Below are 13,747 nucleotides of genomic sequence, written 5' to 3' on the forward strand. Positions count from 1 at the left end.
AGCGCCGACAATGCTTATACAATGGTGGTCCGCAATCCTGGTGCTCGACATGAACACAGCCAAAAAGTCAGCAGTTGAACCAGATCATGAGTTTTTTTCACGACAAGGATGACCACACTCTTAGTGCCGACTTAGTCTGCAGATTTTGAGTGCCGTATTCTCCGCTTTCGAATGTCTTGTTGCTTCCACGCAAAGATGTGTAGCCTCATTGTGAAGAACTTTCGGAGCAGTTTATCCTTCACATAATGGCAGGATGGAATAGGAACATCGCAAGTGAAGTCATCAGCTTGCTCAACTAGTTTCACCAATAAGTTTTTCCGTTTCAGCTGGCCTTCAACCTCTCTAAAGTAGCTCTCTCCAGCGATGAAGAGTTTCATTCCTATGTCCGAGTAATGGGGTAACAGGTAAGACAGCCTTTCTTGTATTCCTTGAGCACAGTCAGAGTTGTTCAAATGGGGGGGGGGGGGGGGGGAGGGGTGGTCGTGGCGCATTTGGCAAACATGGCGCGTTGAAACCACACGACCTGCGACAAGCCAATGACAGCGCTCCAAAGAGAGAACAAGAGATGGCCAGACTCTCTTTATATATTGCACCGACTAATATAACATGTTAGATAAGGCGGTGTCGAAGACACTGCATCAACGGCAGTAAACTTCCTGGGAGGGGGGGGGGAATGTTTTTTATATGACCTTTAAAATCCATATTTTATTTCGATCAAATTATTTATTTGACCACCGAGGGACACAAATCGCCTTTTTGGCAATTTCAAAGCCATTCCGTTTAGCAGCACTTGGACAACATATTAGGGTATTCACATAATCTTGACCAATCAAATTTGCTACTTGCCCACACCCTTTTTTCTCTCAAGACTGTGTGGGGGTAAGGTGTTCTATGAACTCTCCAGTTTGTTTTAAATGGTTGCTATCTGCATTTGATGTACATTTTATCCATCAATTTATTCAACAGATTATAATGTGTCTCACGTAAGAGCTGAATAAATGAGGGGTCATATTAGCACAGCAATGGAGCAGAGCAAGTTTGCATACAGGGGAGGACGGAGTAATTAGGAAGGAATAAACATCCTGAAAGCATAGGTGGGACATACAGACAAGACAAAAGGACAAGGAAAATGTACAGATAGAGGAAAAGCCGAGAAACAAGGTAAAAGTGGAACAGTGCAAGGATAGGCACGAAAGGAGAGTTGGTGAGAATACAAAATATTGGGAATAGGAAGAGGATTGAACAGGAAAAATATGTGGCCACAAAAGAGCAGCTGCAAAAAGGAGGAAGGCGTTTTCCTTACCCACGTCAGCAGGGAACGGAGGTTTGAGTCGTGGCTTTCCTTGCTTCCCTTCCAAGGATTCGATCAGGGCGGTTTCTTCCCCACAGATGTAGGCACCGGCTCCACGATGAACGAACACATCAAAATCATAGCCAGAGCCACATGAATTCTGGCCAATGAGGCCATTCTCATATGCCTCTCTGATTGCCATCTGTGGATATGATTTTGGAATGAATGATTGCACATGATGAATATCCTTTTTACCTGTGTGAATAATGACATTTTTAGGTTACCCAAAATAAGTGATGGCTGCTGATGAGAAACGACTCTCCAGAGATAGAGTCCATAGGCCATTTACCCTGAAAGATGGCACACGGTGAAAAGAAGAGTTTGCATTTATTATCATCCTCGACTATCAGACGTATTGCCGTGCATGCTTTTGCGTGTACAGGCCTTACCCACAACCGCAAGCGATCAAGGGAGGGAACTACACATGCCAGGAGTTAATCGTGTGAACAGTCAAACAAAAAGGTCAAATTTAGGCGGTGCACCGCCCAAGCGGTTGTTGCATCGTCTCCCTCGTCTCACACATGTCTAACACGTGCACTTGGACGAAGAAAGCCATTTTTTCATCTGTGGTCAAGATTCGTGGAAGAGCTAGACCACAACACAGATCAGGATGCAACACAACAAAAGGAATAGCAGAAAGAGAAGGGCTGAGGGACAAAATAAATGAAAACGGAAATACAAGGGAAGAGGGGAAGGAAAAGGTGTAGAGGAAAATGCAGGGGATGGATAAAATGGATGCAGGAGTCAAACAAAAGGACGTAGAGGGCAGTGGATGCAAGACCAGAAAGGAGGCATAAGAAGACAGAAGCCACCGACCTGTTGACGATGGCGAAGTGCTGCATTTAATCTGTGCATTCTTCACTTGGCAAGTTTGTTGCAATTTCATTGTGGGGGTGAAAAAATAAAATAAGACATGGGGGAAGATAAGAGATGGTGGTGAACAGCTTGAGTCGGTGAACAACTGAGGTGAACAGTTTTGAAGACCTGGAGGGAGGAGTGGGATTGAAGAGAATGCGGGAGTTTGTTCCAGAGGCAGGAGAAAAGAGGAATGAAAGAGTGAAGGTGAGCAGAGAGTCTTGATTTTGGTGGAGTCACCAGAAGAGGGTTGCTGGCAGATCTTGTGCATCCTACAGGAAAATTTGGAGGACAGAGCACAGACAGAGCAGGGGGAGATAGGCCAGAGAGGAGTCGGTAGAAGACAGAAAGACCACCAACCTGCCTGCGGTGAGAGGGTGAAAGGCCCCTCAGAATCAGCTTCATAAACAGCGTGAAGCCGAGCGACGTGCGACGCAGGAGCACCAGCCCAAAGGGGAGAGCAGTATTCCATTGAGCTGTGGATGAAAGCTTTGCATATGGTGACGAGCTCAGAAGTGCCCAGAAAGGACTTCGCATGACGGAGGATGCCCAGTCGACGACTGGCTTTGGAGGCTAACTTTGAAATGTGGTTTTCCCAGGAAAGGTCATGGCAGATAGTGAGACCCAAAAGCTTGAGTGACACGACTTCAAGAGGATTGTTCAGAAAGTACATGGGAGGGTTGTCCAGACGGTCTTGACAGAGAGACAAAGTGAGTGTGAGATTTGTCAGGATTGAAAGACATGTTCCACTTGGTTGACCGGTTTGTGATATTGTCCAGGTCTGCAGAGAGTGAGGCTGCAGACTGCCGATCTGAGGGTTGAGATATGGAGTGGCAGAGAGTGGAGTCATCAGCAAAGAGATAGAGAGGATTTTCCAGAGAGTCAGAGAGATCATTAATGAAGACCAGAAAAAGCACAGGGCCCAGAACACTGCCTTGAGGAACTTCAGCCTGAACAGGAAGGGCAGATGAGAGGATTCCATTCAGGGCCACAAGTTGGCTGCCACCAGAGAGGAAGTCCGCAGGCCATGTGTGGAGGTTTCCATGGATACCAAAGGAGGAAAGTTTGGTGAGCAGAGCGGGGTGCCAGGCCATATCGAAGGCACGTGATAAGTCAAGGGAGACAGCTCTGATTTCCTGTTTGGAGTTTTTTTTTTTTTTTTTTTTTTTTTTTTTTTTTGTATACAAGATCGAGGCTCGTGAAAGAGCGAACATTAATCACACAGAAAGACAAACAGACACATAAAACAAATAACATCGGGAGCGGTAGACAAGATGGGGAGAGAGGGGGAAGGACACAAACACAACATTTGAGAGCAGGGACCGAGAGACATGGAGACATGGAGAGATCTGTGGGAGGGAGAGGGCTTTGGGGGGGAGGCATGTGAAGGGGGGGGAGGCATGTGAAGGGGGGGAGGCATGTGAAGGGGGGGAGGCATGTGAAGGGGGGGGGGGTGGGAGAGGTATAAACATATGGACACTGCCAGGATTTCCAGGAAATAAGTTGGAATTTCAAACAAGGTGGATCTGGGGTGAATTAGTGGGGGTAGAAAAGATCAAGGTTATGGATGGGGGAAGATAAGAGATGGTGGTGAACAACTGTTTTAAAGACCTGGAGGGAGGAGAGGGATTGAAGGGAGTGTGGGAGTTTGTTCCACAGGCGGGAGAAAAGAGGAATGAAAGAGTGAAGGTGAGCAGAGAGCCGAGATTTCGGCAGTTTAACCATCAGAGGGTTGCTGGCAGATCTTGTGCGACCTGTAGGAATATTTGGGGGACAGAGCACAGAGAGAGCTGGGGGAGCAAGGCCGGAGAGGAGTCGGTAGAAGACAGAAAGACCACCTACCTGCCTGCGGTGAGTGAGTGAAAGGCCCTCAGAGATAGCTTCATCGCGGGAGATTCCAATGATTTTGAAAGCTTTGGATTCAACAGCGTGAAGCCGAGCCAGGTGTGAGGCAGGAGCACCAGCCCATAGGGGAGAACAGTATTCCATTGAGCTGCGGATGAAAGCCTTGTATGTGGTGAGGAGCTCAGGTGTGCCGAGGAAGGACTTCGCACGACGGAGGATGCCCAGTCGGCGACTGGCTTTGGAGGCCAGCTTGGAAATGTGGTTTTCCCTCAAATTTCCCAACCCTCAAATGAGTTGAGGACCTCCATCCATTGTTGAGACAGCAGAAGCAGCATGCCCAGAGTAGAGTGACCTGGTCCGAATTAAAATTGATGGGCAGAGATGAAGCCATTGGAGAAGAGGAAGGATTTGATGTCAGAAGCGATGATGGATTCCATGACCTTGCTGATGATTGGGAGCAGGCTGATTGGTCTGTAGTTGCAAGGATCTGTTTTAACATCCTTTTTGTGTAAAGCGGTAATGTTGGCCGATTTCCTAACTGATGGCAGATGACCTTGAGCAAAAGAGGGTGAAGAGAACAGAGAGCGGCAGAGCAGGATTTTATGACCCGGGAGCTGATGCGGTCTGGTCTGGTCTGGTCCAGTTGCAGAATCACAGTCGAGGTTTGACAGAAACTTCTCCACCTTGTCAGGAGAGAAGGACACAGAGTCCAGGAGCAGCTGCATATGACTGGGTAAGGTGGGAACACCTTCTACCGACTGTCTTCTACCGACTCCTCTCCGGCCTTGCACCCCCAGCTCTCTCTGTGCTCTGTCCCCCAAATATTCCTACAGGTCGCACAAGATCTGCCAGCAACCCTCTGATGGTTAAACTGCCGAAATCTCGGCTCTCTGCTCACCTTCACTCTTTCATTCCTCTTTTCTCCCGCCTCTGGAACAAACTCCCTCACTCCCTTCAATCCCACTCCTCCCTCCAGGTCTTTAAAACAGCTGTTCACCACCATCTCTTATCTTCCCCCATCCAAAACCTTGATCTTTTCTACCCCCGCTAATTCACCCCAGATCCACCTTGTTTGAAATTCCAACTTCTTTCCTGGAAGTCCTGGCAGTGTCCATATGTTTTATACCTCTCCCACCGCCCCCTTCCCATGCCCCCCCCCCCCCCCCCAAAGCCCTCGCCCTCTCTCAGATCTCTCGATGTCTCCATGTCTCTCGGTCCCTGCTCTCAAATGTTGTGTTTGTGTCCTTCCCCCTCTCTCCCCATCTTGTCTACCGCTCCCGATTTTATATGTTTTATGTGTCGGTTTGTCTTTCTGTGTGATTAATGTTCGCTCTTTCACGAGCCTCGATCTTGTATACAAAAAAAAAAAAAAAAAAAAAAAAAAAAACAGAGAGAGATGGGTTTGGGACACAATCTTTTGAGGCAAACACAGAGTTGAGGCATTCAGCTTTTTCACATGCAGTGTCAGCTGTGTAGCCGTTTGAGGTAAGGGAGGGCATGGAAGGGGAACAAACACCAGAAACATATTTGAAAGAGATTTCAGAAAAGAGAACCAGAAAGATTTCAGAAGAGCTAGGAGAAAGGGAAGGATGAGGAGGACAAAATATTTGATGGTGATTGAAAGAGGGACGGTGAGGTGTTGTTTGAGGTTGGGCAGAGCGAGGAAGAGGGTTGGAGGAGGTGGAGGTATGAGTTGGAAGGGAGAGGAAGCCACTTTGAGGAGGAGGAGTGAGGGGAGAATTGGAGGAAAATGGAGGGTGTGGAGATTTGAAGGGGACGGGTGAGTTTAGTAGGGGAGGGGTAAGGGGAGAATTTAGGAGGGGAGGGGCAAGGGGGGAGTTTGGGAGGAGAGGGAAGAGGGGGAGATTTGAAGGGGAGGGGTGAGGGGGGGTTTAGGAGGGTAGGGGTGGGGTGAAGGGGGGATTTGAGAGGGAGGGGTGAGGGGGGAGTTTGGGAGAGGGGTGAGGAGGGAGATTTGAAGGGGAGGGGTGAGGGAGGAGTTTAGGAGGGGAGGGGTGAGGGGGGAGGTTAGAAAGTTTTTTTTTTTTTTTTTGTATACAAGATCGAGGCTCGTGAAAGAGCTAACATTAATCACACAAAAAGACAAACCGACACACAAAACACAAAAAACAAGGGGAGCGGCAGACAAGATGGGGAGAGAGGGGGAAGGACACAAACACAACATTTGAGAGCAGGGACATCGGGAGGACTTGGGGGGAGGTGGGAGAGGAATAAAACATATGAACACAGCAAGGACTCTGGGGTGAATTACCGGGGGTAGAAAAGATCAAGGTTTTCGATGGGGGAAGATAAGAGATGGTGGTGAACAGCTGTTTTAAAGACCTGGAGGGAGGAGTGGGATTGAAGGGAGTGGGGAAGTTTGTTCCAGAGGCGGGAGAAAAGGAGAATGAAAGAGTGAAGGTGAGCAGAGAGCCTAGACTTTGGCAGTTTAACCATAAGAGGGTTGCAGGCAGATCTTGTGCGACCTGAAGGAATATTGGGGGGACAGAGCACAGAGAGAGCTGGGGGAGCAAGGCCGGAGAGGAGTCGGTAGAAGACAGTTGGACGATTAATGGAAAACTGTGGGGGTTACCCCGTTGGGACACAATCCACGGACACGGGACCAGTGGGGCTATTGATGGTATGGGCGTGGCGTGTGCTCGGTGGTTGGAGCCACGCCTCCTTAAGAGGGTTGGGCTTGATATAAATGATGCACGAGTTCCGGTCGGTTTTTCAGTCCGTCGGAATAAACGAGCTTCGAACCAGCTACGAGTGTCTCGCCTCCCCGTTACCCGCAACTCCTACATTGGTGACCCCGAACGAACATGGCGACAAGCGCAGTTTCAATTAAGCTGCCGGAGTTTAGGGAACGACAAGACGCCGTTTGGTTCGCGCAAGCTGAGGCCCAGTTCGCCATTAGGAAGATTTCTGCCGACAACACGAAATATTATCATGTCGTGTCTGCGCTCAGCGGCTCCACGGCAACCAGGGTGGTGAGCCTTCTCCAGAATCCTCCGGAGGGCGGCAAGTACGAGACGCTAAAAGCGCTTCTGCTCAAAACCTTCAAACTCACTGAGGCCAAGCGCGCCCGCCAGATTCTTTCTCTACCCGGGCTGGGCGACTCAAAGCCGTCGGAGATGATGGACCACATGTTCTCTCCTGGGCAGCCACCGGCCATGTTTCCTCTTCAGGGAGCTGTTCGTGCAGCAGCTGCCAGGACAGATACGGTCAGCCTTGGCCAACTCGCCCATTACGGATTTCCACGCCCTGGCCAGGGAGGCAGACAAGTTTTTCTCCGCCAGGCAGCAATGTAGTGCGGCTGCATGGGACCCCGGCCCCGTCGAGCAGGCTGACACCATGGCGGCCGCCATTACGGCCCAGCGGCGGAAGGCCCCAAGCTTGTGCTATTACCACGCAAGGTTTGGGCCCAAGGCCAAGTCATGCTGACCTCCCTGCAGCTTCAGCGAGTCGGGAAACGGGGTGGCCGGCGCTCGTTAACTGCTATGAGCGTCGGCCGTTCGGGCAGTTTGCTGTTCATTTCGGACACCGACTCCGGACGTCGTTTCCTCTGCGACACAGGTGCCCAGGTGAGCGTTCTACCTGCGTCGGCATTGGACTGGGCGGCCGGAAGGCATGGCCCCGCCCTGGAAGCCGCCAACGGCAGTGCTATTCAGACCTTTGGCAAATGGACCGTGGCACTGTGCTTTGGCGGGCAGCGGTTTACATGGGATTTTGTTACGGTGAAGGTGTCCAACCACTTGCTGGGCGCCGATTTCCTCTGCGCCAACAGCCTATTGGTGGATGTGAAAAATCGGCGCCTCATTAATGCGGAGACATTCAGTTCACTTCCATGCTCGCTGAGCGGGTCCGCCTCGACGAGGCTTGCGTGCACGCTCTCGACCTCTGATGAGTTCGCCCGTCTCCTCACCGAGTTCCCAGCCCTTACACGGCCAACCTTTTCGGCCGTTGCCGTCAAGCACGGGGTGGAGCATCACATTCCGACCACCGGCCCGCCTGTCTACGCCAGGGCTCGATGCCTCGACCCGGCGAAACTCGCTATCGCAAAGGCGGAGTTCGACACGTGGGAGCGTCTTGGCATCGTGCGACGGTCCGAGAGCCCGTGGGCCTCGCCTCTCCACATTGCGCCGAAGCCGGGTGGTGGTTGGCGCCCGTGCGGGGATTATCGCCGCTTTGACGCCACCCCTGACCGCTACCCAATCCAGCACATCCAGGATTATTCTGCCCGCTTGGCCGGTAAAGTTTTTTTTCTAAAGTGGACCTCGTTCGTGGTTACCACCAGGTCCCCGTCCGGCCGCAGGACATTCCTAAGACCACGGTGATTACACCGTTCGGGCTTTTCTAATTCCTCCGTATGCCTTTTGGGCTCAAAAACGCAGCCCAGGCTTTCCAGCGCCTGATGGACAGCGTGTTGCGGGATTTGCCGTTCCTGTTCGTCTACCTGGACGATATCCTCATCGCCAGCGCTTCCAGGTCAGAGCACATGCTTCACCTCCGAGCACTCTTTGAACGCCTCAGTCAGCACGGCCTGATCATTAACCCGGCCAAGTGCTTGTTCGGGGTGGCCTCAATTGACTCTCGGCCACCGCATCATGAAGGAGAGGGCCGTCCCACTGCCGTCTAAAGTGGAGGCTGTGAAGGGTTTTCCGCGCCCCCTCACCGTCAAGGTCTTGCAGAAGTTTTTGGGCATGGTGAACTTTTACCATCGTTTCGTGCCCCGGGCGGCCCAGATGATGCGGCCCCTTTATGAGGCCCTCAAAGGCAAGCCTACCAAATGCGACATTGACTGGACCGAGGAGATGGCCAAGACCTTCACGGATGCTAAACTGGCCCTCGCCAGCGCAACCATTCTGGCACATCCGTCGCCCGATGCACCGATTGCTCTCACCACGGACGCTTCGGACTACGAGGTTGGCACCGTGCACGAGCAGTGGGTCAACGGGGCGTGGCAGCCGCTTGCCTTTTTTAGCCGGCAGCTCCGCCCGAACGAACGAAAGTACAGTACCTTCGATCGTGAGCTCCTGGGCCTCGATCGTGAGCTCCACCTCGCCGTCCGACACTTCCGTTATCTGTTGGAAGCCCGCCCTTTCACGGCGTTCGTGGACCATAAGCCTCTGGTTTTTGCCATGGCCAAGGTCTCAGAGCCGTGGTCTGCCCGTCAACAACGCCAGCTCTCCTTCGTTTCCGAGTTCACGACGGACATCCAACATGTTGCTGGGAAGGACAATACGGTCGCCGATTGTATCTCCCGATCCATAGCTGGCGCAGTTCACCTTGGCATCGACTACGCCCGCATAGCGGCCGATCAGATCTCCGACCCGGATGTCCAGGCCTGCAGGACGGCGGTCACGGGGCTTCTACTGTCTGATGTGCAGTTCGAGGACACGGGCACCACGCTACTGTGTGACGTCTCTTTGGGACGGCCTCGCCCTGTCGTACCCACCAGCTGGAGATGGCCGGTGTTCAAGGCCGTCCACGGTCTTTCTCACCCAGGCAGGAAGGCGTCGTAAAAGTTGGTGGCGGCGAAGTTCGTTTGGCATGGGCTCAAGAAGGACGTGCGCGACTGGGCCAACACCTGCGTCGAGTGCCAACGCTCGAAGGTGCATCGCCATACCCAGGCCCCATTGGCGCCATTCCCAGTGCCAGAGCGACGCTTTGACCATGTTCACGTGGGCCTGGTAGGACCCCTCCCCCCCCCCCCTCATGGGGATTCACCCACCTCCTCACGATGATCGATAGGACCACCAGGTGGCCAGAGGCCGTCCGCTCACATCTACAACGTCCGCCTATGTGGCCCGGGCATTCATCGGCACTTGGGTTGCCCGTTTTAGCGCTCCCTTGGACATCTCTTCAGACAGGGACCCCCAGTTCACTTCAGAGCTCTGGGGTGCTGTGGCCCAGGGCTTGGGGTAAAGCTCCATCGCACCACTGCATATCATCCCCAGGCTAATGGTTTGTGTGAGAGGTTCCATCGCTCTATGAAAGCTGCTCTCGGGACCAGCCTCCGGGATGACAGTTGGGCCTCAGGACAGCCCCTAAGGAAGACCTCCAGTCCTCATCCGTTGAGCTCGTCTATGGCCAGCCGCTGCGGGTTCCCGGGGAGTTCATGCCTGACGCCACAAGCCCCTGGTCCGCTGCCCGTCAGCGGTCGGTTCTCCGGGAGAATGCCAAGATGTTTGCACCAGTGCCCACATATCAACATGGTTTGCCTCGGGCCCACGTCCCGCTGGATCTATGTGCAGCGGAGTACGTCTTCGTTCGCCAGGACGCACGCCGGGGGCCGCTTCGGCCACCTTACGACGGGCCTTTCCGCATTCTGGAGGCTGGGGACAAGTCCTTCGTGGTCGACATCGGCGGCAAACCGGACCACCTTTCGGTGGACCGTCTCAAGCCAGCTCACTTGGACCGCGACCAGCCCCCTCGGTTGGCTCAACCCCCATGATGGGGCCGTCTCCCACGTCGGGTAAGCCCCCGATTGGCCCGCCTACCGCCAAGCCGCTAACAGTCCCTGCTCGGGTCCTCAGTCGTTTTGGCCGGGTGGTTAAGGCCCCCCGAAAACCGACATTGCCCGTGCGCGTGAATTCTGGGGGGGGGGGGGGGGGGGGGGGGGCGCATGTGGGGGTTACCCCATTGGGACACAATCCATGGGCACAGGACCAGTGGGGCTATTGATGGTATGGGCGTGGCGTGTGCTCGGTGGTTGGAGCCACGCCCCCTTAAGAGGGTTGGGCTTGATATAAATGATGCATGAGTTCCGGTCGGTTTTTCAGTCCGTCGGAATAAACGAGCTTCGAACCAGCTACGAGTGTCTCGCCTCCCGTTACCCGCAACTCCTACAAAACGAATATTTATTGCAAAATGAGTTTATTGTCATTTTCAAGTCAGAGATCCATTTGATAATGGTAGAGGGCTGGAATGCAGGTGAGTTTAGGGAATGCAGAAAGGAAGAATTGCAAGAGATTGTTTTTTTTTATTGAAATGGAGTGATTTGATGAGTAAATTGGGGAAAACATTTAAAGGGGAAGAAGAAAAGCATGTTATAACATACAACAGAATACAACTGCAGGGGAAAGTTTAAACATTTTAAAGCAAAACCGTGAAACCTATCTGGGAAATTTCCTGAAGTGAGGGCATGGAGGCTTTGGGGGGGGGGGGGGGGGGGGGGGGGGAGATGGGATGAAGGATTCCAGAACAGGTTCAGAATCAGGAACAGAAGAATAGGGGATTGACAGCCAGGTGAGCAGAGAAAGAAGGAACGGGGAGGTGTATAAGCAATTGTGTTAGTATGGGAGAGCCTACTTTTTAATTCTTCATTAATATTTTTTTTGAAGGTTAGGTGAAAGTGGATCTGAGGAAGAAGGAGAAAGGTCGAAGGAGTATGGTGAAAACTAGAATTGGAAGGTATCGGCTGGAGAGATTGAGATATGAAGGAAGGCGAGAAAAACTGGTGGGGGCGGGGGGGGGGGTTGCGAAACATGTGGTCGCGGTCGGGGGAGGGGGAACCACGAGGAGAGAAGGAAATTAGTTTTTTTTTTTGTTTGTTTGTTTTTTTAAATCAAGACTTTCAACAAAGGGTAAGATGTTCAGGGGAAGTATGGGGTGAAAAGAAGGACAAATAAAAAAGCAACATACAGTAAGAGAACGAAAGTAAATATACAACAAACGACCACAGAGGAGAGAGGAAGCCTCAAGCGACCAGGCCACAAATGCGGCACAAACAAAACGACTATCACACAGGTATGCACGATTTACAACCGAGATCTTACTCGAAACAAACAGTAGATAGACACGTACACAGTTAAATAAACAGTACAGTTTTGACAAAAACACAAACGGGAAAAATACTTCTTTGATGACGTGGAGAGCTTGGAATAACACGACCTTGCTGGCAGAACCGAGAAGCGGAAAAAATCAACTCGGAAGCGACTTCTTCTGGTATATTATATACAGTATATATTATATATAATATTATATATATATATATTATATACAGTAGACACACACACACACACACACACACACACACACACACACACACACACACACACACACACACACACACACACACACACACACACACACACACACACACACACACACAACCCCTTTAAAATATTTTTAAATTTTTTTTTATAATGTGCTGGCTCAATGGCCTAATGGATAAGGCATCAGACAAGGGTGCTGCATCTGCATTTTAAAAATTCATTTCCTCGGCAACCGTTGGTCCGATTGACACGAAATTTTACCATCGGAGCGCCTCCGCCTGTAGAAATTTTTGATTCATAATTATGACGTCATAGGTCACATGGTACGGATGGCATCTTGGAAAAACGTTACACCTCTATATCTCCCAAACCGCTCAATGGAAAAAAATAGAAACATGGCTCACTATCAAGTACTCCCCGTGGGGAATAAGATATGTTGATGATGGTCATCGGTGCCTTAATTATGACTTCATAATTCGACAAGTACAAGATTTGATCTGATCAGTATGAAAAAAAAAAAATCCTCTGAAACTTAGTCCGATTGGCAAGAATTTTTCAGAATATGAGCGGCTCCTCCTGTGGAATTTTGAAAATGATAATTATGACGTCATAGGTCACGTGGTACAGGCGCCATCTTGGAAAAAATCGAAAAAAAATTGCACCTCTTTATCTCCAAAACTGCTCCATAGAAAAAAAAATTGAAACATGGCTCAGTGTCAAGTACTCCCCATAGGAAATAAGATATGTTGATGATGTCATCAGCACCTTAATTATGACGTCATAATTAGACAAGTACAATGCTTGATTCGATTAGTATGAAAATAAATTTCAGCAACCGTTTCTGATCGACACGAAATTTTCACCAAAGGAGCCCCTCCTCCTTTAGAGTATTTTAATGACTAGTGAGGTACCCGTGTTATGCACGGGTGGGAGGCCAGAAGCAAACAGACAATGCAGAAACGGTGAACACTAAAGCAAGAAACCAATAAATTCCACATTCCTGCAGCACCTTCAGTCGCACGCCAGACATGTACAGCAAGTTCGTGAAGGACTTCCATGAAAAACGTACCCGTACGCAAACAAACGGGTATGTTCACGTACAGAAACATCAATCGTGGGACCGTGGCGAATCTGCATATGGCGATCCGCGAATTTCACGTTTAGAAAGTAGAAACCATCATGGCATTTTGTCATTCACTTGAACTCAATATCTCTTTTTTCATTCCAAACAGCATAACTCCAATCACAAATTAAATAGCATTAATATATAAAAAACAAAAAACTTTTAACAACATTGTTAACGTTTCCTTCATTGTAAAAACGACCAAGTCAACAGTTAAAAGGATTTTGAGCCGATAGGTGTTACGGCCTTGGCAAGATCGATGGAGACAGCGATCTGTTAGCTTATACACCGCCCAAATAGCTATGTGGAATTCTCTCACGTAGAGATTAAACCCACATCGTTTGAACTTTGGCTGAGGTCATTATTTACTTTTAATGATGTTTATATACGAATAAAAAAGAAGATAACTGGTTTTGAGTCGTCCTTTCCTCATATCTCGTGGGATTGTGAGTTGGAGAGACGACCGTGATGGCGGGGGTGGGAGGGGGGGTTGGCATTCTCTCAAGCAGGGATTCAACCCATGTCCTTATAAAAGGTCTTTGTCAGAGGTCATTATTTTTGACTGTGTGT

The 13,747-nt window shown here is 50.4% G+C and overlaps 1 protein-coding gene across 5 annotated transcripts in view; it reads right to left on the bottom strand.

The window, feature by feature from the left end:
- Window positions 1–13,747, bottom strand: part of NDUFV1 (NADH:ubiquinone oxidoreductase core subunit V1) — a 90,046-nt gene that overhangs the window by 16,827 nt on the left and 59,472 nt on the right. For all 5 annotated transcript variants that reach the window (XM_068135193.2, XM_068135192.2, XM_068135194.2 and 2 more), the window contains exon 6: window positions 1,304–1,493. In XM_068135193.2, the coding sequence (XP_067991294.2) occupies window positions 1,304–1,493 (190 nt within the window). The remainder of the gene's footprint in view (window positions 1–1,303; window positions 1,494–13,747) is intronic.

The sequence above is a fragment of the Myxine glutinosa genome, chromosome 14 (genome assembly GCF_964187855.1).
Source record: "Myxine glutinosa chromosome 14, kmMyxGlut1.1, whole genome shotgun sequence".
Taxonomy (NCBI): Eukaryota; Metazoa; Chordata; class Myxini; order Myxiniformes; family Myxinidae; genus Myxine; species Myxine glutinosa.